The 22716-nt window shown below is 42.4% G+C and overlaps 1 protein-coding gene across 4 annotated transcripts; it reads right to left on the reverse strand.

Annotated features, from left to right (window-relative positions):
* Positions 1-1331: 1331 nt before the first annotated feature.
* Positions 1332-15305, reverse strand: FCGR2A (Fc gamma receptor IIa). Of its 4 annotated transcripts, none has more exons than XM_063649477.1 (8): positions 15203-15297; positions 14746-14766; positions 14168-14422; positions 10708-10962; positions 9853-9966; positions 8993-9049; positions 6891-6928; positions 1332-2860 (listed from the first exon to the last, which is right to left on the reverse strand). In XM_063649477.1, the coding sequence occupies exons 1-8, from the start codon at positions 15285-15287 to the stop codon at positions 2687-2689; spliced, it is 999 nt and encodes a 332-aa protein (XP_063505547.1). In that variant the 5' UTR covers positions 15288-15297; the 3' UTR covers positions 1332-2686. The 4 variants fall into 4 exon arrangements, with proteins under 4 accessions (XP_063505547.1, XP_063505536.1, XP_054343104.1 ...); XM_063649466.1 differs by having other exon boundaries at positions 14168-14425; XM_054487129.2 differs by lacking the exon at positions 8993-9049 and having other exon boundaries at positions 14168-14425; positions 15203-15305.
* Positions 15306-22716: the final 7411 nt, after the last annotated feature.

A 22716-nucleotide genomic window follows, 5' to 3' on the forward strand; every position in this document is an offset into this window, starting at 1 on the left:
GGGAAGATAGTATATGATTTGGGGAAAAGAAGTGACAAATATGACACACATTTTTAAAAGATCACAATAGCTGTTGTGGTGAGAATAGACTATAGGATGGCAAGGGTGAGTGCAGGGAGGCCAGTCAGGAGGCTATTGCATAATCCAAGTGAGAAATAATGGTGGCTTGGACCAGGGTGGCAGGAGTCGAATACTGAGAAGCAGTCAGATTGCTGGGTGCATTTTAATGTAAAAGCAGGATTTAACAAGGTTTTACATATTTGAGGAGCCTCTGTCTAGGGTGATATGGTTTGGCTGTGTCTCCACCCAAAATCTCATCTTGAGTTGTCATCCTCATAATCCCCATCTGTCAAAAGTGGGACCAGGTGGAGGTAACTGGGTCATGGGGACGGTTTCCCCATGCTGTTCTCATACTAGTGAGTGAGTCTCACGAGAGCTTAGGGTTTTATAAGTGTCTGGCACCTTCCCTGCTTGCACTCACTCTGTCCTGCCACCATGTACAGAAGGTGCCTGCTTCTCCTTTGCCTTCTGCTGTGATTGTAAGTTTCCTGAGGCCTCCCCAGCGATGAGGAACTGTGAGTCAATTAACCTTCTTTTCTTTATAAATAACCCAGTCTCAGGTATTTCTTCATAGCAGCGTGAGAACAGACTAATACATAGAGACAGACTAATACATAGAGTCTGGAAGGGTGGGTGGAAGCTCCATAGCCTCCTTAAAAATCGATGTAAACTATCCAACAGAGAAAGCTGCTACTTTTCAAATGCAAGAATTTTGCACAGTGATGCTGTGTCCCGGGAAAATGGAAGACTCTTAAGGGCACTCACCAAACCATCAAGGAGACTGTCGGTCATGTTCTAATCTGCCTGGAATGACTTCTCTGAGAAGGTCACATCCTTCTGGTAACTGCACTGGGAAAACAGCAGTGCAGGAAGTCAGCAGTCTCCACTGACGACTCACCTGAAGTTTGCCTTTCTGAGAACTTGTGTTCCAAAACAAAGTGAGTGTTTTATTTGCCATAGAAGGAAAGGGAATAAGACATGGAAACAAGAATACAAGTTCATCAGAAGAAGAGTATTCAGTTTTAAGAAGAGGGGCACTCACCCTACACTCCAAATCTCCATCTCTCCTCTCCCTCACATCTTATCCATTACTACCTTCTCAAGACTTTCATCACCGAAAAGAAACAGACCCCAGATAGTTCGGTCTACACCCCAATCAATAAAGCCCTGAAAAGGTAAACAGAATGTTTTGGTTATAATGTTTTATTACAAAGGTAATATATGATCATTATAGAAAAATAAAGAAAGAAAATAGGTCATCAATAATTGCATCACCTTGAAACAATCACTTTTAATTTGTTGTTAGAGGTTAGTCTATTTTAACATTTCTGAAGTCATATAGACTTACATGATTGTTCTCATGTAACCTGTAACATAAGCATTTCTCATGTTGCTACATCTGTTAATAACAGTGGTTTGATTAATTGTATTGGCTGTGTGGTTGTGGAACAGAAGATTCTTGATGTCAAGAAGGGCTGAGGCATAGAAGGTGCAGTCAGTCATTTGGGACCATATTGTCTGTGGCTTTCAGGACAGGGAGCTTCGGGACTCAGGTAGATGACTCTGGAAGAGTCCTTCTCTTTTGGAACTGCAGCATCCCTTTGTCTTCCCCAAGGGGAATTTAGTCCAGGAAATACCAGATCCTCACCTCTCTAATTCTCTTCTCAAATCCCAAGGCAAAACAATGGAGACTTAATGTGGTTCTGGTAATTGGGCTCTTTGTTCTTCTGGAGCTTCCGACTGCATAAGCGGTGAATAGGTGATTTTGTTCTCAGCATGGAGAAGGCAGAAACCAGCAGTAGGGATCCACAGAGAGGGCATAGGAAAGAAGATGTCAAAGAGGCCGGGCATGGGGGCTGATGCTGGTCATCCCAGCACTTTGGGAGGCCAAGGCAGGCAGATCACTTGAGGCCAGAAGTTCGAGATCAGCCTGGCCAACATTGCGAAACCCCGTCTCTACCAAAAAATAAATAAAAAATACAAAAATTAGCTGGGCATGATGGCACATGCCTGTAATCCCAGCTACTGGGAGGCTGAGGCATGAGAATCGCTTAAACCTGAGAGGCGGGTTTGCAGTGAGCCAAGATAGCACCACTGCCCTCCAGCCTGGGTAACAGATTGAGACTCTGTCTCAAAAAAAAAAAAAAAAAAAAAAAGGTTAAAGGAAAAATCTGAGGCACAATTCATGAAGTTTAGTGTTCCAGTGGCAAAATGTCATAGGCAAGTATTTATTGGGAAAATGTGGAAGCAAAATAAAGACAATTGATTGGTTTTCAATTACATAATTGTTTTTTGGGGGTAGGTATCTTGTTAGAAAGTCCCTAGTCACATAATTATATGTTAGTAGGCTGCCTATGATTGGCTGGGGTTGTCTTATTTCTAACATAAGAATTTACCAGAAACGATCCAAGTTAAGTTTTGCTTGTGCTTGTATGTAGTATGACCCCAGTGAAGTTTTGCTTGTGTTTGTAGTTTAAGCAAAGTTAAAGCTATTTCTAAGAGCCAGGTGGTTTTGTTTGCTCAGGAATTTTTCCAGTCTCCATTTAAATTTTCCTTTAACAATTCCCCTCTTTTTGTCATCCACTCAGCAAGCTGAGAGTGTGACCACATGGCATAACATTACTCTTTAATTATTACTGTTGACATGGTCATTGGGAGGAAGAGTCAGGTAGATGTTTTTATCATCGTCAGTAGGTGCCCTGGGGTTGAGAGTCATGTAGCCGCCATCAGCTGTTTCATAGTCATTGTTGGTTTCTTCAAGTTGTCTCTTTCTGATGGCAATCATTTGACGTCCAGGTGGCTGCAGGAAAGCATTTAAAACCCATAGGATAATTCAATACACTGGGTAGGTAAATACAATAACTATAAGGAGAATAATAGCCAAGAATTGAAAAATTCCTGTGAGCAAAGATTCTCGGGAGCCAAGACTTAACCAATCAAATAAATTAATGAATACAAATAAATATTATCTGATGAAAAACTCATATTTGTTCTTTAAAGTCTTTTAAATTTTAGGAGGCTATTGTTTTGCACTAAGCTCCTGCACTAGGCCCAAACAGAACAGACTAAAAATCAAAATGGAATCACCCATGATAAAGTTTCAAGTCACCAAACAGAAACTACATTCTTATCTGGCCTTTGGAAAAATCAGGAGAGAGAGATAATAACCTAATAACCTAAAAATCTAATTTCCGAAACAGCCAGTTTCAATTGGCATCCTTACAAAAGAGTAACCCGATGTTAACCAACCAGTTATTTATTATTCTGTTTCCCTATTCCTGTCTTTTGCAACTTTAACCAGCTTTAAAATAGCCAATCCACTTTAAATTCTTTGTTTCTGCTTTCTTCAGACCTTTTTCTGTCTATGAAGCCAATCTCCTCTGCTGTAACTCATTGGAAACCTTATTCTAATTTAAGGAGGCAAGTATTGCCCAGTTCTAGAATCACCATAAAGCCAACTGAGATCTTTAAGCATTTCTTTTGACATCAGTAGGAACACAAGCTCCTCCTTGTTAAGCTGTTAAGATATCAAGAACTTCTATTTTGGGGTGCGATTGAGGCTAACTTGCTCATTTTAGATTGTATTGCTTGAAAGGAATTCAGAGTTTCTTCTATTAAAAAAACAAAGTTAATATTTGGAGCAAATTATAATCTTAGTTTTTGAGTTTAGAGGGCAGCTAAGTGAAACAATTTCTAGATGTGAGTTTGAGGCAAGTTTAAATGGCAGACTGAAGATAGCAGTTGCAATGTGATGTGCTTTACTGGTTTGCAATTTGAATGTCTCTGGTTATTTCATTAAATATTCTGGTAAACTCTCTGAGTGACCCAGATAGCAGCAGGCATTAAGATTGGCATTAAGGCACATGTGCTCTGTTGTAGTGATTTTTCTGAAGCTTAAAGTCACCAGTTTCAGTTTGCAGAGCTTTGGAAAAGGGCAGTTTTAGTTTTTAGTGGAACTAAAAAAAAAATTCAGAAGTCGATCTGGTTTATAGGGAGATAATAAAACTTCAAAGAAAATGAACAGGCCTAGAATTTGACAATGGATGCACAGTAGTTTTCTACTAAAATATAATCTTTTTTATTCTGGAGAAAAATATTTTTATTTTCCATTTTTACCAAAAATCAAAGTTAACTTTTTTGCAAAAATAAATCTAGTTTCATTAAATTTGACCTGATTATTTATATAGGTATAATAAAAACAGTAATTTTAAAATATATTTTAGCCAGAGCTTTGGTGATATCCAAGAGACTTTACTGACTTTGTATCAGTCAACTTTAGTTTTTAAAACTATCTAGTAATTGAGAAATCTCAGATTAGACCTTTAAAAGCCTCTCTAGGCTAAGAAGCCAAGCCAAGGACTTGCCCAATTATGTCCTGTTACAAGGAGAATAGATTCTTATTGAACCTATGCAAATACCCAGATTGAAAATAAAAATACTTAATAAGAGTTTCCAAATTCTGAAATAATCAGGTAGAGAGAAAAAGATAAGTGGAACACTTTTTTATTTTTGTTTTAGTTGTTTGTCTTATCTGGAAATGGTGTAGATATTTAATGAATACCTGTCATTTCATTTAACATAGTTAAAGTGGCAAACATAATATTAAACAAAACCAACTATCTGTCATCTCAAGGTATTTTTTTGACAAATTGTATAGGAGACAACATGAGCTTATTTGGGTAAAACTAGGTAGAATATTCACTTTCATTAATACCAATATTCTTACTATTAAAGATTACTCAGGTCATATGAACTTGAAAAGCATTTTGGCAAAGTTCTTTTCTTCTGAGAAAATATGTAATTTATATAAGTGCTTATTTTTCTCTAGGCTAATTGAGCTCCTTTAATGCTGTTTCTAATAAATACCATCTGGAGGTAGAATAATATTATGTACAAATAGCATACACATGTGTAGATATATGTAAACATACAGAAAGATGCAAACAGAAATTCATGGCTTTTGTTCTGAAATTTTAGCCATGTGCCAGGTATAATAATATAAAACTAATTAGTTGGATCCAGCCTCTGGTTAAAGTTAGCTGTTCAGATGGCTGACACCTTTTATTGATATTTGTGGAGAGGACTATTAAGATTTTTCATTTGCCAGTTTTGTTTCTAAAAAATTCCTCCTTTTTTCTTTCTGATGAGTCATTTCACTGAAGCTTGTGTTTTAAAAACATTTACACAACTCAAAGGCCCAGAGAAAGGGTACGAAGCTTCTCCAAGAAGGAGTTTTGGGGCATTTTCACCTATTATTAGGAGTCAATCTTATTGAGACTGTGGATTAAATTTTAAATGAGTGACTACGGAGACATCTAGTTTATCTGGCCTATTTCCAATTAGTTTTTATTATTTTTAGCCTTAGTGGTTGCTTTTATAATAGTTCATGTGTGCAATAACAAGAGTTAAATTTAGTTGTTGTAGATACTCCTGGCTCATTTGAGGATCTAATTTTTTAAGGAGGTTAGCATTGAGTAGGTTCAGATGGAAAAAGCAAGCAATCAAAGAAGTTAATAGGTTTAGAATACTTTCTTATTAGCACATTGTAAAGATTTACTTAGACTATTTTTTTAAATCATTCTTTTAGAAACCTTTACATACCAATCAAAATTATTTATTATTGTTTCTGAGACATTTGGGATCTCATTTTTTCCCAATGCATCCCTTAAATGAACAATTTTTTCTAGATTTAAACATCCTCACTGTGACCATTGCAACTTTAAGTCATCTCTGGTAAGGCTCAATAGGTAAGGCACACCTATTTCTCTAGAAAGTCACAGGTTCTGGGCCCATATTATCTGAACATAAAAATCACTGTGTTTCAGATGGAGGAGTCCCAGACTCTGTACATTCTGACAAAATCATAATATCTTGCCCTTCTGAAATTTACCTACCTGAGGACTCCAACTGGACTCCCAGTTCAGTTTCTGTTGAACACCTAGTTCAATCTGTCAAATACCCAGTTTGACCTCTGGATCCCAATCCAGAAATCAGACCTTGTCTGGAAACTAGTACACTATACTGGACCTAGTATAGTTCCTGTTGGAAACAGATGAACTTGTCAAATACCCAGATTAACCGCTGAATCAAATGAGAAATAAAATTACTCAAATAACTCAGAGAGCTCAGGACACAAGTTGCAAGCCTGATATCTGAGAGGGACTTACCTAGTGACTCACAAATGCAGGAAGAAACCAGTGAATACAATGGGCTCAATGGGTACCTGTGCCTGGTTACCCATTGCTCTTAGGGATCTTTGGGGGAGATTCTACTTTATATCCTACTTCTGACACCAAATTGTTAAAGAAAAATCTAAGGCACAATACAATTTTAAAGAGTTCATTTGAGTAAGAAGCAATTCATGAATTGGGCGACATCAAACCAAAAGAGGTCTAATGTTTTAATGACAGAAAGTCAGAGACAAGTATTAATTGGGAAAATGTAGAAGTAAAATAAATTTTATAGGTTTGCAGTTATATAATTGTCTTTTGGGTGAGGTACCTTATTGAAGTGTTCTTAGTCACATAATTATGTTAGTTGGCTGCTTACGATTGGCTAGGGTTAAATCTTATTTCTGTCTAACATAAACATTTACCAGAAATGATCCAAGTTAAGTATTACCTATTTTTAGTTACAATCTAACTTGAGTTTCACTTATGTTTGCAGTTTAAGCAATGATATGGCTATTTCTAAGGCCTGGGTGGCTTTGTTTGCTCAGGAGTTTTCAGGCCCAGTCTCCATTTTAATTTTGCATTAACAAAGGCAAAAAGAGAGGAAACAGGAGAGAAGGGACAAGGCAGGAGGAAAAGGAGATGGCTGGGATTACTTACCTCAAATTGGGCAGCCTTCACAGGATCAGTGGAATTGGCTGTGGGGAAAAAGAAAAAGATTAGCCAGGGCACTGCCGTTGAAAAGGGCCTGCCCATGCTGATGCTGAGGCTGCAAAACCATAACCAGACTCAAGGCAAGGACTGCTGACCCCTTGACACAGTCCTGTAAGGCCAAGGGCTAAGTAAATATGGCCTCATGTACCCACCCTTGGGGTCACCCAGCCACAGCCTTCCCCACGGGCCACACTGGTGGAGGGAAGCAGTCACTTGGGCCACACTCTTTTCAGGGAATTGCTGAGCTTTCCTAGAAGCAAACCAGACAGCTTGGGGATCTAAGACACTGGGGAAGAGGTGGAGCGGGGTGTTCAGCATCAGAGTGAAGTAAAGTCCAGATTTTTGCTGACCACATCAGGAAGAGAAGGCTGAGGGCCATTTCCACATTGTCCAAATGTAGTGCATCTTTGTTGGAACTTTGAAGAATATAGTACTCCATGGCATTAAAAAGGAAGACAGAAAGAGAAAGTAACCTGAGAGAGAAAAAGAGAGGCAGGGAGGGAGAAAGGGAGTGAGGGAGGGGGGAAGGAAGGAAGGGAGGAAGGGAGAGAGCGAGGGAGGGAGGGAGGGAGTGAGGAAAGGAGGAAAGGAAGGACTTTCTCTGGTTAGTGTCCAAAACACACCTAATTGCCTCATGTTTTTGTCATAAACTGACTTTGCCAGTATGAAAAGCAGCCCCAGTATTTGCAAAGTGGCATTTCTCAGGAAGTTGGGAGACATCTGAGACAATGCATCTAGTCTCTTCTCTCACCCCCTGAACACAGAGAGCCTTTATTGCCATGCTGTAAATTCTGCAGCAAACCACATTCTGAATTCCCATTCTAATACATTCCCCAACAATTCCAGCAACCCAGCTCTGCCTTTTGGGAAAGGATTTTTAAAAAACCATTTATGCAGCCCCAATGCCTGGCTGCAAAAATGCCTTGTGAAATGTGCTTATGCCAGTGTAGACAGAACCACACAACAAGACGGATAATCCAGTTGCTTGGACTTTGTTTTTTCCAGATCTGCTTTGGCCCTGGCGTGAACACAGGCCCCTATCACCACTGGGCCTGGCCAGCGGACGTGCACCCTTGCTGCAAGCACAGCTGAACAAGTGATATTTTGCTCAAGCTCTTAAATCTGTTGGCTCTGCTCTGAATCATACTCCAGCCATCTGAGGTGGGGTCTTTGACAGCCTCTTTTTCCTGCCTGTTTCTACTGTCATGGAAGCCCCCAGAGAAAGCACTGGTTTCCTTTGTGCTCTGACTTTAACTACACTCTGGAAGTTGCCTGGCATCCTCCTGGAAGTTCGTTTACACACTCCCACCTGAATGTCAGACCTAGAAGGCCTGAGAGGTCACCCCGGCCACCCACTCATTTCCTCAGTGAGGAGACTTAACCCCATCAGGGAGACTGACTTGCTTAAGGCTCCACTGTGTGATGGGGGCAGAACCAGGCCAAAATTCAGTCAACCTTGAGTGCATGGGCATCGGAACCGAGCTTTGCCCACAGAGTAGAGCCCACTAGTGCCCCTAGTACCCCAGAATTTTCTCAAGCCCAAACCTCCTCTTAGTGTTCCACAGACAGCTGAGCCTGGCCACTCCACCCCATCCTTCCACAGAGGCAGATTCCTCAGCAAATAGAGGGGTTTCCAGACCTCCTCCTCCTTTCCCCTTAGACTCCTGCCTCCTGTAAACGATTGGCCTCAGTCTTACAGCCCCTAGCCCTATCCTTTGTCTGCTCTGCCAAAGCTCCACAGAAAGACAAAAGTATCTCTGATTTCCTGCTCTGGAAATATCACCAGATTCCTGGTCCTAGAAATTTGAACACAGCCTTCTCCTCTGTACCTGGGACTGGTGTTTCTCTTCTCATCTCCAGTGAGGTCCTCTTTAGGCCCAGAAATTAGACTCATAGCTGACCAAGCGATTTGAGCCCCGGCCATCCCCCCATCGCTGCTCCCTCCCTGGCTCCCAGCTGAACACGCACAAGCCCCTTCTCGCTGGCTCCGGTCCAGCCGGCAGCCCTGGTGAGCCATCACTGAATCCCTGAGACAACCCTGTACTCACCTGGTTTCTCAGGGAGGGTCTCTCCCATTTCCCTGCACTCAGGGTTTCCTGGGAGAGCTGGGAGGGGCACACAGGAGGTTAGTAGGATTAGGTGGTGGGGCCTGAGAACTCAGGACCAAGGACCAGGGCCAGGATTGGATGGGACCAGCTCAGGCCTTCCCTCTGGCAGACGTTTCCTGTCCTCCCACCCCCAGTTCCCCTGCTCAGGGGCTGCTCCCGCCTGGAAAAGGGCTAGTCCAGAGGCAGAATTCAGCTCACCCATGGGGATGCCCAGAAGTGTCAGAAAGGCCACTCCATGGCATCTGTCTGAGGCTTGCTCTGCCTTTTAAAAACACCCCTGTGTCTCAGTCTCTCTCTCTCTCTGTTTCTCTGTATTTACTTATCATCAGTAACTGAGGTCCTGGCTATGAACCAATTGCAAAGTGCTTTGTGAGGTGTTAGTGGGATTATTTCTCTTTCTCAGAGGCTTGCAGTACCCTCTCTACTCCCCCCTCATATAAGCCTCACCCAGCCTCAGTCCCTGCCTTGGCCCAGTGCCTGGAGAGTCCTCCTTCCCTAGCTAAGCGCTGCCCTCACATACCACCTCCTCCAGAATGGCAACAGCCCTGTTTGTGTGCTGTAACTGCCTACCAGGCACTGGTGTAAGAGCGTCAGCCTCTTTCATCCCCATGGCAACCCTGTGAGGTGAGTCCTATTAGTGCTCTTGTTGAGGATGAACTAATAAATGAACTAATAAATAAAAGGTGGGCCTAGATCGGAATGCGTATCTAGCCCTAAGAGCGGGATTCTGGCAATGTCTGGGATTAGGGCCTGGGCCAAATGGAAACTGATAACAAAAGGGACCGGGAGGAGCTACAAACCTGAAATCCTCTTTTTCCTGCAGTAGATCAAGGCCACTACAGCAGCAACAATGGCCGCTACAGCAATCCCAGTGACCACAGCCACAATGATCCCCATTGGTGAAGAGCTGGGCGCTAGGGAAGACAGACATTAGGGCAGGATAGGGGTTACTATTTTAATGACAACGTTTGTATTCTCCCTGTCCCACCTCCCACCTCCAATGCTATGTCCCAGTGCTTGTCACCTGAAGCTCTTCTGTGTCTGAGTCACTCACCAATGCAAGACTCACTACATCCCCAGCCTCACCGGCACAGGGTTTCTGTGGCTGGACTGGTGCCTCCTCCCTACTCAGGTTTCTCCACCAAATGAATGAAAGCACACTGGTGAGCATGCAGGAGCAGAGGGAAGGGCTCCCCTTAGCCCTTGGGGGCAGTACGGAGGGTGGGCCCAAAGCCTCGAATAGCTGGAGGCATCATTACTCTATGGAGCACAGCCTTGAACAGTCCATGACGTGCCACGCTTTCTGGAGTGAATGGCTATAACATGAGCCATGAGAAGAAACGAGGCAAACCTCAGCTCTTAGGAATGCCCAGGAGCTTAGGGAACCTCTGCATCAGTGAGGGAGCTCTGCTTCGCTGCCATCTTTAGTCTGGGGCCTGCATTTCAAAGTGAAACAACAGCCTGACTACCTATTACCTGGGAGGTGAGGGCTCCAAGCTCTGGCCCCTACTTGTTGGTCAATACTTAGCCAGGCCTCCACACCACTCCTCTTTGCTCCAGTGCCCAATTTTGCTGCCTCCATGTAGGCCCATGTGACCTTAACCCTTGTCCATTCCCTCTTCTCCCCTCCCTACATCTTGGCAGACTCCCCATACCTTGGACAGTGATGGTCACAGGCTTAGATGAGAACAGCGTGTGGCCTATGTTTCCTGTGCAGTGGTAATCACCACCGTGACTGTGGTTTGCTTGTGGGATGGAGAAGTTGGGATCCGAATAGGAAAATTTCTTGGATTTTCCATTCTGGAAGAATGTGACCTTGGCCAGAGGCTTGTCCTTCCAGCTGTGGCACCTCAGCACGATGGTTTCTCCCTCTTGGAACTCCAGGTGAGGGGTCTGGAGCACCAGCCACTCTGAAAGACACAAATATGATAAGAAAAAGTTGTAAGGATAGATTCCAAGGGTTTTTCAGTCTCAGAGGTACATTACTCACAGAACTTGAAATGATGTCTGGCAGAGAGAAATGAAGATGCTTCATGACAGATGTGAGCATTCTCTTATAGGCAATATATGGTATTATATCTATGCGACTTCTAAAAAACAGAAGTTTTCAGAAGTTTCAAAGATGCAGAGCAGATATTTAAAATAATTCTGAGGAATTTAAAATACTATGAGTAGAGAAATGAGCGCATTTCAGTAACTGTAGAGGCTACGCGACAGGGCCTGAAGCCGTCAGTTTTTGTGGTCTGGGGATTACTAATTTAATGGTAAATTTTGTACAAGCTTTGGGAAGTGAGGGTGGGCAGCCATGAACTGTATTAGCAAAGAAGTAGAGTCTTTTTCCCCGTTTTTCCACATGCTGTTGCTGGTTTAAAAAAAAAATAGAGCCTTAATCATCCCTCATCCACCTTGTCTTAGTCTGTTCTGGCTGCTATAACAAAATACTATAAACTGGGTGGTTTATAAACAACAGAATTTTATTTCTCCCTGTTCTGGAGGCTGGAAAGTCCAAGATCAAGATGCTTACAGCTTCTTTGATAAGAGCCTACTTCTTGGTCAGAACTGAGGTTTCTTACTGTGTCCTCACATGGCGGAAGAGGCCTTTGAGCTCCCTTGGCCCTCTTTTATAAGGGCTCTGCCCTCATGACCTAATCACCTAACCAAAGACCTCACCTCCTAATACCATCACCCTGGGGGCTGCTATTTGATTAATTCATATCATATTAATTTTGGGGGCACAGAAACATTCAGACCATACTATACCCTGCATGAAATCTTCCATCCACATAAGAAATAAAAAGGTATGACTTTTGAATTCACACAGGTGAATTCAGTATTCATTTGTGACTCTGAATAAAAGGGGCATTCAAGAAAAATTTTAAACTTAAAATCACTTTTTCCTCTTTGCCTACAAACATCCTCACTCCCAACAATTCCTTCCCTTCATTGATGGCAGAGTAATCGGATTCCAAAATTCAGCTACCTCGGAGGACAAGTCTGTTAACAAAGTTTCAATAAACTTAATCAAGATGAAAATCAAATTGCTATATCATAGGAATAAATATAATTTATTCTATCTTATTTAAATAAAAATTCATTTAAAAAACACTTTTCTTTTTCTTTTGAGATGGAGTTTCGCTCTTATTGCCCAGGCTGGAGTGGAATGGTGCGATCTCGGCTCACTGCAAACTCCGCCTCCCAAGTTCAAGCAATCCTCCTCCCTCAGCCTCCTGAGTAGCTGGATTACAGGCATGAGCCATCACGCCCGGCTAATTTTGTATTTTTAGTAGAGATGGGGTTTTTCCATGTTGGCCAGGCTGGTCTCGAACTCCCGACCTCAAGTGATCCATCCATCTTGGCCTCCTAAAGTGCTGGGATTACAGGCGTGAGCCACTGTGCCTGGCCAAAAAAAAAGTATTCTGTATATGAAAGGCCAGGTACCATTATTGAGATGGCATAAAACAGAAACTAAAGTCAGGATTGGGATTTTGGCTGTGCCATTAACTGCTGAGCTCGTGGGTCTAATCAGTTGCATTTCTTTGTACAATGGATGGGTGGGACTAGGTAGTTTCTCTCTAGCAACCCTTCAGATCTCAATTTTTTTTTTTTTTTTTTTTTTTTTTGAGACGGAGTTTCACTCTTGTTGCCCAAGCTGGAGTGCAGTGGTGTGATCTTGGCTCACCGCAACCTCCACCTCCCAGGTTCAAGTGATTCTCCTGCCTCAGTCTCCGGAGTAGCTGGGATTACAGGCATGCACCACCATGCCCAGCTAATTTTGTATTTTTAGTAGAAACAGGGTTTCTCCATGTTGGTCAGGCTGGTCTCGAACTCCCAACCTCAGGTGATCCTCCTGCCTCAGCTTCCCAAAGTGCTGGGATTACAGGCATGAGCCACCACACCCAGCCCTCAATTTTTATTATCTATATTTTTACATTTTCATAAGAAGAGTCAGAATTACTATCAGCTGTCTCTGGGAAGCCAATACAGAGAGGAGCTATGATGTCATTAGGCAGCTTTTGAGGTCAACTCAATATTTATTTATTCCCCTTCAGTAGAGCACCATCAACAGAAAGCGACTCCACCGCCAGGATCTCTCTGGTACAGCAGCAGCCTTAAAGGACCACAAAAACAAATCACCCTCTCAGTGTCGAACAGGAGAATCTAAAACACTGAATGTTTACCTGTGACCATCTCCAGGGTTTATGCACCAAGAGTGCAGCTCAAGTAAACAACAATAGAAATGTGCTTATATTTTCAGACATTGGAAGCAGGTAGAAACAGTATCTAAGCCAGGCGTGGTGGCTCACGCCTATAATCCCAATACTTTGAGAGGCTGAGGAGGGAAGATCACTTGACGCCAGGAGCTGAAGACCAGCCTGGGCAACATACTGAGATCCTGTCTCTATAAAAAGAAATAAAAATAAGTCACTTGGCATGGTGGTGTGCACCTGGAGTCCCAGCTACTTGGGGAAAAAAAAAAAGAAATACTATCTAGAAGCATTTTCTCTACAGACTCTATTAAACTGAACACTGTCAGATGTTTACATAAACCTAAATCAGATCATGTGACTCCTTTAACTAAAGCCATCTCAACTCACTCAGGAATAAAAGTCAAAATAGTTGCAACAGCCTATCAGCCTCTGCCTGATCTACCCTTCACCCTCCCCTCACCTCTGACCTCATCTTCCAGACTGAATTCTGCACTCCCACCTCCTCACACCCGTCTGGCAGCCTCCTGCCTTAGAGCCTTTAGAGGTCTATTTCCTCCAACCTCTCTGCTTTACCACATTGCCACAGGAGGACGGTAGTTTTTTAAAGTAGGGATTTCCTTCTGCTTCTCTCACACTCAGCTGTTTGTGGCCTCGTAACCCCCTTGCTCAATCAAGACTGAGGCAAAAACAACCTAACACATGCTGAGAAAATTATTAGAAATTCCCCCTTCCCCCACCACGCATGCTAAGCAAAGGGGGTGGGTGAAATGGGGAGTGAATGAGCAACTCACAACAGTGCTTCCCAGTAAGCAGTCCACCCCCACTCTTTCCTGCAAACCTCTGCCTGTAAACAGATTTCATCCGTCCTGGCCCTCCCAGGTCCACCCCAGGGCCTTCCTCCACTGACCGGAAAGCACAGTAAGATGCACAGGGTCGCTGAGGCTGGTCTGGCCAGTCTGGCACCTGTACTCCCCACTGTCATTGTTGTTGGCCTTGAACCTGTAGCTGGGCTGCGTGTGGGTGAGGATGAGATTCCCATTGTGGAACCACTGAGTGGAGTCGCTCTCAGGGCTGTGAGCCCCCCGGCATGTCAGAGTCACAGAGTCGTCCTGGAGCACGTTGATCCACGGGGGCTCGAGTTTCAGCACAGCCTTTGGGGGAGCTGCTGAGGGGCAGAGAGTGGAAAGGGGTGTGGAATAAATAACCCTGAAGGGACTGTGGATGCCAAAGGAGCTCCCAAGGGAGGTCAGGCACCAAAGAGTCCTATTGTAGATGTAGTTCAAGATCTGTACTTGCAGCAGCCTCATTCCCTTGGGTCTTCAGTGGATCTAAGAAGCAAATCCCAGACCCCACTAAAATGGGGGTACTGCCCATGCTGAACCCAAGCTTGATTTTCAGTGGAATAGACATATCCCCCCCAGCAAACACAGCATCATATTATGAGGATACAACACTGTCAATACAAGGAAGCAAAGGCATACTCACCAGCTTGACTGTCTGCAGAAGCTGTAAAAGAGAAGAGAGTGGATCAACGTCGAGCAGGAGAAGACGGCTTCAAATTTAGCTGTGTATGTGAAAGGGGCAGGGGAGGTGAGCTTGGGCTCTTCCTTCTCCAGGACCCATCTCAAGATCCTGTTTCCAGTTGATCTTTTATAAGAGTATTCACTTCATATGTCCCCTTTATCTTATTTCCTGTTCCTCCTCATGACTACAAAGTACACATGGATGTTTGGTGCAGAATGGACTTTCCAGGGCCTACGAAACTACCTCTGAGTTCTGACCTTAGGAACCATTAGAACACTTAAGAATTCAGGGTCCTCTCTCCTCTTTCAATCTATCCCCTGCTTCCAGGGCCCAGGCCTACTCCTTACCACACTGGTGGCTGGAGTCCAGGCAGTAGGAATGTCTGAAATTGCCCTATTTCAGAATGACCCTCACTCACCCAGCAGCAGCAAAACTGTCAATGATTGAAGCAGCCACAGGTTTCTGGGACATACATTCTGAGACATTTGGGTCTCCATAGTCATCCCAGCACTGTGCCAACGTCCAGTGGGGTTTAAGAGACAAGCTTACAAAAGAGGAAGGAAATGGTTTCATCTTCTTGTGCAGCTGTCATTAGTCCTCAATTCTGTTTCTGCTAACCAATCAGGAACAATTCCTGATTGGGAGTTGGGTCTGCTTTACAGATAAGTCTATTACACACCAGCTTGTGTCCTTGTGAAAACCCTGCGGAGGGGTTACTGTTGTGCTGGTCGGTATACCCCTCCTTAGAGTATTCTTTTTCTGTTTAAGATAATTCCTGGTCGGCCAGGCGCGGTGGCTCACGCCTGTAATCTTAGCACTTTGGGAGCCCAAGGCGGGTGGATCACGAGGTCAGGAGATCGAGACCATCCTGGCTAACACGGTGAAACCCCCGTCTCTACTAATAATACAAAAAAAATTTAGCCGGGCGCGGTGGCAGGTAGTCCCAGCTACTCAGGAGGCTGAGGCAGGAGAATGGCGTGAACCCGGGAGGCGGAGCTTGTAGTGAGCCCAGATATCGCCACTGTACTCAATCCTGGGCGAAAGAGCGAGACTCCGTCTCAAAAAAAAAAAAAAAAAAAAAGATAATTCCTGGTCAAAATCTTATCCAAAGGCATTAGAGCAGTTTGCTTCCAACAGAAGCCAAAAATGACCAGCAATGCAGACTGACGGGGAAGAGGGGAGAAGAGCCTGGGAATAAGATAATGTCCAGCTATTTTTTATACCTATAGGACAGAAACTTAAAGTAGAAAATTACCTTGTTTTTCACAATATTTTCTCCTACTGAAATTTTCTTTTCTTGAAACGGGAACCTTTTCTCCCACTGAAATTGCAAGTAGTTTTCCCTCTATGTTTTCCATTACAGAAATTGTAAGGAACTGCCCATGCGGAGCAGTTGATTTGCACACATATTTATATCTTTCAAAAATGGAACACCAATAATGGGGTTATAAATTGGCAAACATTTTTGAAGGGGATTTAGGCACTATCTATTAAAAATTTGAAATTTGTAAGCCTTATCACCTAAAAATTCCATTTCAAAAAATACGTCCAATAGAAACACTTAGGTGTGAAAAAAATATCAGCAAGAATATTCATTGCAGTATTATAGCGTATAAGAAAAAAAGTCAAGATTAGAAGATAATAGAGACAGTTCAAGACCATCCTGGGCAACAGAGTGAAATCTCATCTCTATAAAATTAATTAAAAAGTAAATAAAATGGGGGATTTTATTAAATAAATAAAATTTATTTTTATAAATTTAATAAAATAAAATAGTAACTGCCTTATAGAGTTGTTTTGAAGGTTAAATAATGTCAGGTAAATTAATTGTATAAAGTACTTAAAATAATAACAAAAATATCAGAAAATGTTAAATAATTTAATTACTATCTTTATGCTACTCTTTTATGGATGGGCCTGTGAGAAGATAGTGACACCCCTGTATTTAGTGGGTGGTATTTTACCTGAAAAGGGTGCTCATTCCCAGTGCCTAAGGAAGTATGTTTCCCAAAGCAGGTGGAGAGCCACTGTTGGTGCAGTGGGAATCTTGCTCGCCAGAATGGTTGCTAGTTATCACGCCCATAGTCTGGACCTCCTGAGAGTCAAGGCATACAGGATGCAGTCCAGGGTGGGAAGTATAGGAACGTATGCTCCATGGAGTGGCAAGTTGGCAGTAAGCTAGTAAAGACCCCCAGGGAGGTGCCAGCAGAGCTAGAGACATATTCTGTGGAGAGTATCTTACAGAGAATGTGACAGGGTATATGGGTCTGAGAGGGGGCTGGTTATGGTAGATTCAGACATTGTGATCATGGCTAGGACTAGAGAGATTCCTAGGGCAATACCCATACACTGAAAATTAAATGCACACTTCATTTCTATAGAGGCAAAAGAATGTTATCCTCACATATGCAGGTGGCAAAGGAAGGAGCAACAAAAAACATATAGATGTTCTCAGGCCATCTATACTCTGCTTACCCATGAGATATACTATACCCCACCCCAGTCCAACTGTAAAATTTCAGGACAATGATTTTGTATCTAAGGTAGCCTTTAAAAAACACAAATATGTTTAAACTTTTCCTAAAAATTTTTTTTTTTTTTTGAGAATGAGGTCTCACTATATTGCCCAAGCAGGTCTTGAACCCCTGGACTCAAGCTATCCTGTCACCTCTGCCTCCTTAAGAGCTGGGATTACAGGCATGAGTCACTGAGCCCAGCACTTTTCCTAAAACTTTTCTCAGACTTTATAGCAATATATTCTACCCAATCACCAAGACCACATCCTGAGTGACTCCTAGGAACTAACTCTGTGGAAGGGACTTAAACCTTCTGGGTAGCCAGATAAAGCTATTCTCAGCAAGGAGAAATTTCCTAGAAACCAGCCACAAATATTTGTCAATTCTTCACACTTTTCATAATACTTTGTATTCCTCATTCCTAAGTAACTATTGTACCCTCTGTAATGGATTTTATTTTTTATAATTTTTTAAATTTATTTTTCATTGTCATTTAGTAAAATCTCTTGAGAGTCCCAAGTCTTGGGAAATCAAGGGAAGGGATTTTTGTCCACTCTTTGGCCAGAACATTGAAAGAGAATTGGTGTATCCCTCAGAGACCTATTATAGCAGGGTCAGCAGTTATTAAATAAGAAGATTCTAGAGGGAAATTGTGATGAGGGTCTGAATCAAAGCCTCTAGGTCAACCACCCACTCCCACTGCACAGCAAATCATGAGGTGCAGTGTTCTGTTTGAGTGTGGAAGTAGGCATCTCCTTTCACCTACCCAATGCCGTAGCACTCACATTCCCAGGACATCTACCTCTGGTTTATGTTCTCAAAAGACAGTTCACCTCTTCTTTGACAAAAGAAGAGGTTTTTTCTTTTTCATTGTTTCATTAACAAAATCTCTTTGAGATGACTGGGATGTCGGCACCCACACAGAATCAATAATGTCAAGCCAGCTCAAGAAGGGCTGCTCCTGCTTTTTTGTTTGTAGGAGTTCCTTCCTCAGTGGGGTTCTAGTTTGACCCCAAGGGAGAGGGAGTCTACAATTAGGATTTTGTTAAGTTACTTTTCAGATTGAATCCAGCTGAGGGAGAAAGACTGGCACATTGGAGGGATTTACCATTGAAACAGAGCTAAAGAGATACTGTGGAATAACGAAAAGTAAACACAACCTGTAATCAGCTTAAGTGGAAATAAATGGCAAACTGTGGAAATGTGATACTTCATACACACTCCCTCCTCTGCTCCCAGGGGGTGGCTGTAGGTATTAAAAGAGAAAAGGCAAGTAAAAGCTGCAAACTCTCTGCTCATAAGTAAGAAATAAATGATAATTTCGGGTCACCCCAAAGACAATGTTATTAGAGGATATTGTGTTTGAGGCCTTGAGAAGTGAGGAGAAATCTAAAATTAGAAATAATACTGTTTTAGTTTATCAGAAGATCAGAAAAGCCATTTCTTAATACTAAAGAAGATAGAAAACTATTCATTACTACACAACAAAGAATTCAAGAGAACCGGCCAGGTGCGGTGGCTCAAGCCTGTAATCCCAGCACTTTGGGAGGCCGAGGCGAGCGTATCACGAGGTCAGGAGATCGAGACCATCCTGGCTAACACGGTGAAACCCTGTCTCTACTAAAAATACAAAAAAATTAGCTGGGCGTGGTGGCGGGCGCCTATAGTCCCAGCTACTCGGGAGGCTGAGGCAGGAGAATGGCATGAACCCGGGAGGCGGAGCTTGCAGTGAGCCGAGATCGTGTCACTGCACTCCAGCCTGGGCGACAGAGCGAGACTCCATCTCAAAAAAAAAAAAAAAAAAAGAATTCAAGAGAACCAGGATTTCAGACACAAGAGCAATTTGATATTAAGAAGTTCTGGCAAATTAAACATGCTAGGACTTCTGAGCAGTCAGTAGCATTCAATAAGGTATGTTTCTTTCAAAACTTCAGCTCCAGCCTTTGCCTTCCCCCTTACTCCACTTTTGCCTCTATATATTAATATTTTACCTCTCCCACATGAGCATCTGAACCTGGACATGACCCCTGGTTTTTGGCTTGTTACTACTCCCAATGTGCTGAGAGTGCGCTATAGTCTTACTACACTGCAAGTAGAGACCGAACAGAAATTGGAATTCAGACTACAAGAATAGAAGGAAAAGGCATTTTTGAGGAAGAAATATAAAAGGGAACCTACTAAAAATTTAAATGACATATCAAAAGCCAACAGATGGATACTTTTCCCCTTCTAGGGAAAATTAGGGAAGGGTATATTTTTCTAGAGAAAAATGTGTGTGTGTGTATATGTGTATATGTGTGCATGTGTGTATGTGTATGTATCTGTATGGGTTTGTGTGTGTATGTATCTCTGTGTGTGTGTGTAAATGTGACCTAGCAGAGTACCATGAGTCATCCCATTTTCTAGGAGTGCCCAAGGTTTTATTTTTGTTTTTTTTATGTTTTTGATATTGAGAAAGGCAGGCAATAGAATTTACAAAGAACCTAAGAAGATTAGTTGTTTTTGCAGGCTTTATAGACAGGCTTTGTAAAGGAGCAGTTCTTGAGAGAAGAAATATGTACTTGGATTTAATATTTAAATGTATGATAGGCAGGGGAAGAGGAGTTCACTCCAAGAAGATTCAGGGCCCTTGTGTACACACATCTCCTGGTGACTTGTTCTGTTATTTCAGGTTAATGGTCAGAACTGTAGCAGTTCCTTTGTAGGAGGAAATTCTACCAGGCTTGGATTTTTAGCAATCCTGCTGTAAGATTTCCTAACCACCTACCTCAACACGTTTTCCAGAACTTATAGAAATTCTATTCAGCATCCAGATCTCAGGAGCAGCATTCCTGTGGTGTTGAAGAGGATTTCAAACTTAGTGCAAAAGACCTACAAGAGTTTAAGGATTATGATAACCTGTAAACAAGATCAGGAATAGAAACAGTATGGCCCACAAAAACAAAGATACAAAGTCTTCCCCTCTCTCTGGAAGAAGTTCATATATAGGAAACGCTCCCTGAGGCAGGAGAGTTAAAATGTGTCTGAGCACAACTGCCATTGGAAAAGAATATCTTCTTTCATTATTATATTGGGCAATGTTATTTTTCCTGTGATTAGATATGCCTCTGACCCATTAGAATGACAAAGTGCAAACAGAGCCTCGGAGGGATGTCCTCAGGTATAACTGTGAGAATTGCCTGGGAAACAGCCTCAGAGCACCCAGACAACAGATTTTCATTCATTCAGCAAGTATCTATTGGGTGCTTACCAGGTACTAGACTGTTCTAGACGCCTCAGATACATTTGTAAATAAAACAGACAAAAATCCCTGCACTCAGAGAGCTTCCATTCTATTGGAGAGAGACATCAAGTAAATAATAAACATTAAATAAGTATATAATATTATATGAAATGATGCAAAGTATGGGAGAAAAAAGAGCAGAGAAAGGAGATTAGAAGCGGAAGTGGATTGCAATTTTAAGTAGAGTGAGAAGGTGACAGTTGAGCAAAGATTTGAAAGATGAAGGAACTGAGCTCACGGCTATCTAGTGAAATAACATTTCTGGCAGACAGAACAATCAGGAGAGGAACTGAAACTGCTTTATGCCTGGAATGTTCCAGGAGTTGTTTGGAGTGGAACTGAGGGAGGGAGCGAGCAGCAGGAAATGAGGTCAGAGAGGAAATGAGAGACCAGATCACACAAGACCTCATGAGATTGTTCACTTTGACACAAATGAAATGGGGAACTTTTGGGAGATTTTGAGCATAGGAGTGATATGATCTGAAATGTTTTTGAAAGACCATTCTGATTGCTGTCTTGAGAAAAGACTGTAGCAGGGCAAGGGCAGAAGCAGTGAGACAAGTAGGACGCTGTTGCAGCAAGCCAGGCATGAAAAGATGGAGGCTAGTACTAGGATAGTAGTATAGAGGTAGTAGGAAGTCTACATTCTATACATGTTTAAGACAGAACAACCAGACACAGTGGCTCACACCTGTAATCCCAGCACTTTGGAAAGCCAAGGCGGGAGCATCACTTGAGCCCAGGAGTTTGAGACCAGCCTGGGCAATATAGCAAGACTTCATCTCTATAAAAAAATCAAAAGAATTAGCCACCCATGGTGGGCCTACGCCTGTAGCCCCAGCTACTCAGGAGGCTGAGGTCAGAGGATTGCTTGAGCCTGGGGTATCAAGCCTGCAGTGAGCTGTGATCGCACCCCTGCACTCCATCCTGAGTAACAGAGCAAGACTCTGTCTCAAAAAGAAAATGAAAATAAAAAAATAAAATGAAGATAAAACCACCAGAATTTCCTGATAGACTAGATATGGGAAGGAAATAAGTCCAAGATTTTTAACCTAAATGTCTCAGTTGTTTATTGCACCATAAAAAACTACCCCAAAACTTAATGACTTAAAACAACCAATTTCTTATTATCTCTTATGCTTCTTCTGTGGGTTGACTGGGCTCAGTTGGGCATTTTTGTTTGGGGTCTTTTATGCTACTGCAGTCAGTGGTAGAGTTTTATGCAGATCTGAATGCAGGAGATGACCTGGGAGAATAATGCTTCTTGTGTTGACTGGCATAAACATGGATAAAGGATATCATGATATATTCAAGATGAGTAATGCCAGTGAAGCTGTGAGTGTTGGCATGTAGAGGACAGTGGTAATCTGTGGCTCTCTCTTGATGCCTGTTAACAAAAGACTGGTTGTAAGTCCTGAGTTCATTCTGAGTGTGCTGACCCCAGCTGATGGAATTGAGGTTGCCTAGAGAAGCCACGCATTACTCCAAATATATGGCCTTTCTTGACCCGGATAAAGTGGGTTAGGGTAGAAGTCCTGGGTAATCTAAGGTCTTGGTCCCAGGGAACAGGGACCAATCTTGACCTCTTTGGGGAATTAGTAATTTTATACATTGTCTTCCTCCAGACCTTTGCTGTCCAATGTGATGGGAGTCATCAGCCACATATGGCTATTAAAACGTGGTTAGTCCAAACTGAAATGTGCTATAAGCATAAAATACACAGTGGCTTTTGAAACAGTATGAAAAAGTGAATATTAGATATCTCATTAATATTTTATACTAATTACATGTTAAATGATATTTTGAATATGTTGGTTATATAAAATTACTATCTTGGTTCTTTTTATTCTTTTTAATGTGGCCACTAGAAAATATTAAACTATATATGTGATTTATGTGATATATGTATTGGACAGAGCTGCTCTTATACCCTTGATGGGGCTGAAGACATCTGGAAACTCATGTATGAGATCCCTCCGAACCCTTCTTAGAAGCATTGCACTCCTTCCCCATATGGTCAGAGTTTCATCATTTCTCTTGAGAGTTAGAAATCCTAGAACCCTCAGGCTTCTGAGAGTTCCAACCTTTGCCCCTGCCCCCAGGTTTTTTGTAGGCAGAGGTTTGCAAACAAAA

This window comes from Pongo pygmaeus, chromosome 1 (genome assembly GCF_028885625.2).
Source record: "Pongo pygmaeus isolate AG05252 chromosome 1, NHGRI_mPonPyg2-v2.0_pri, whole genome shotgun sequence".
Taxonomy (NCBI): domain Eukaryota; kingdom Metazoa; phylum Chordata; class Mammalia; order Primates; family Hominidae; genus Pongo; species Pongo pygmaeus.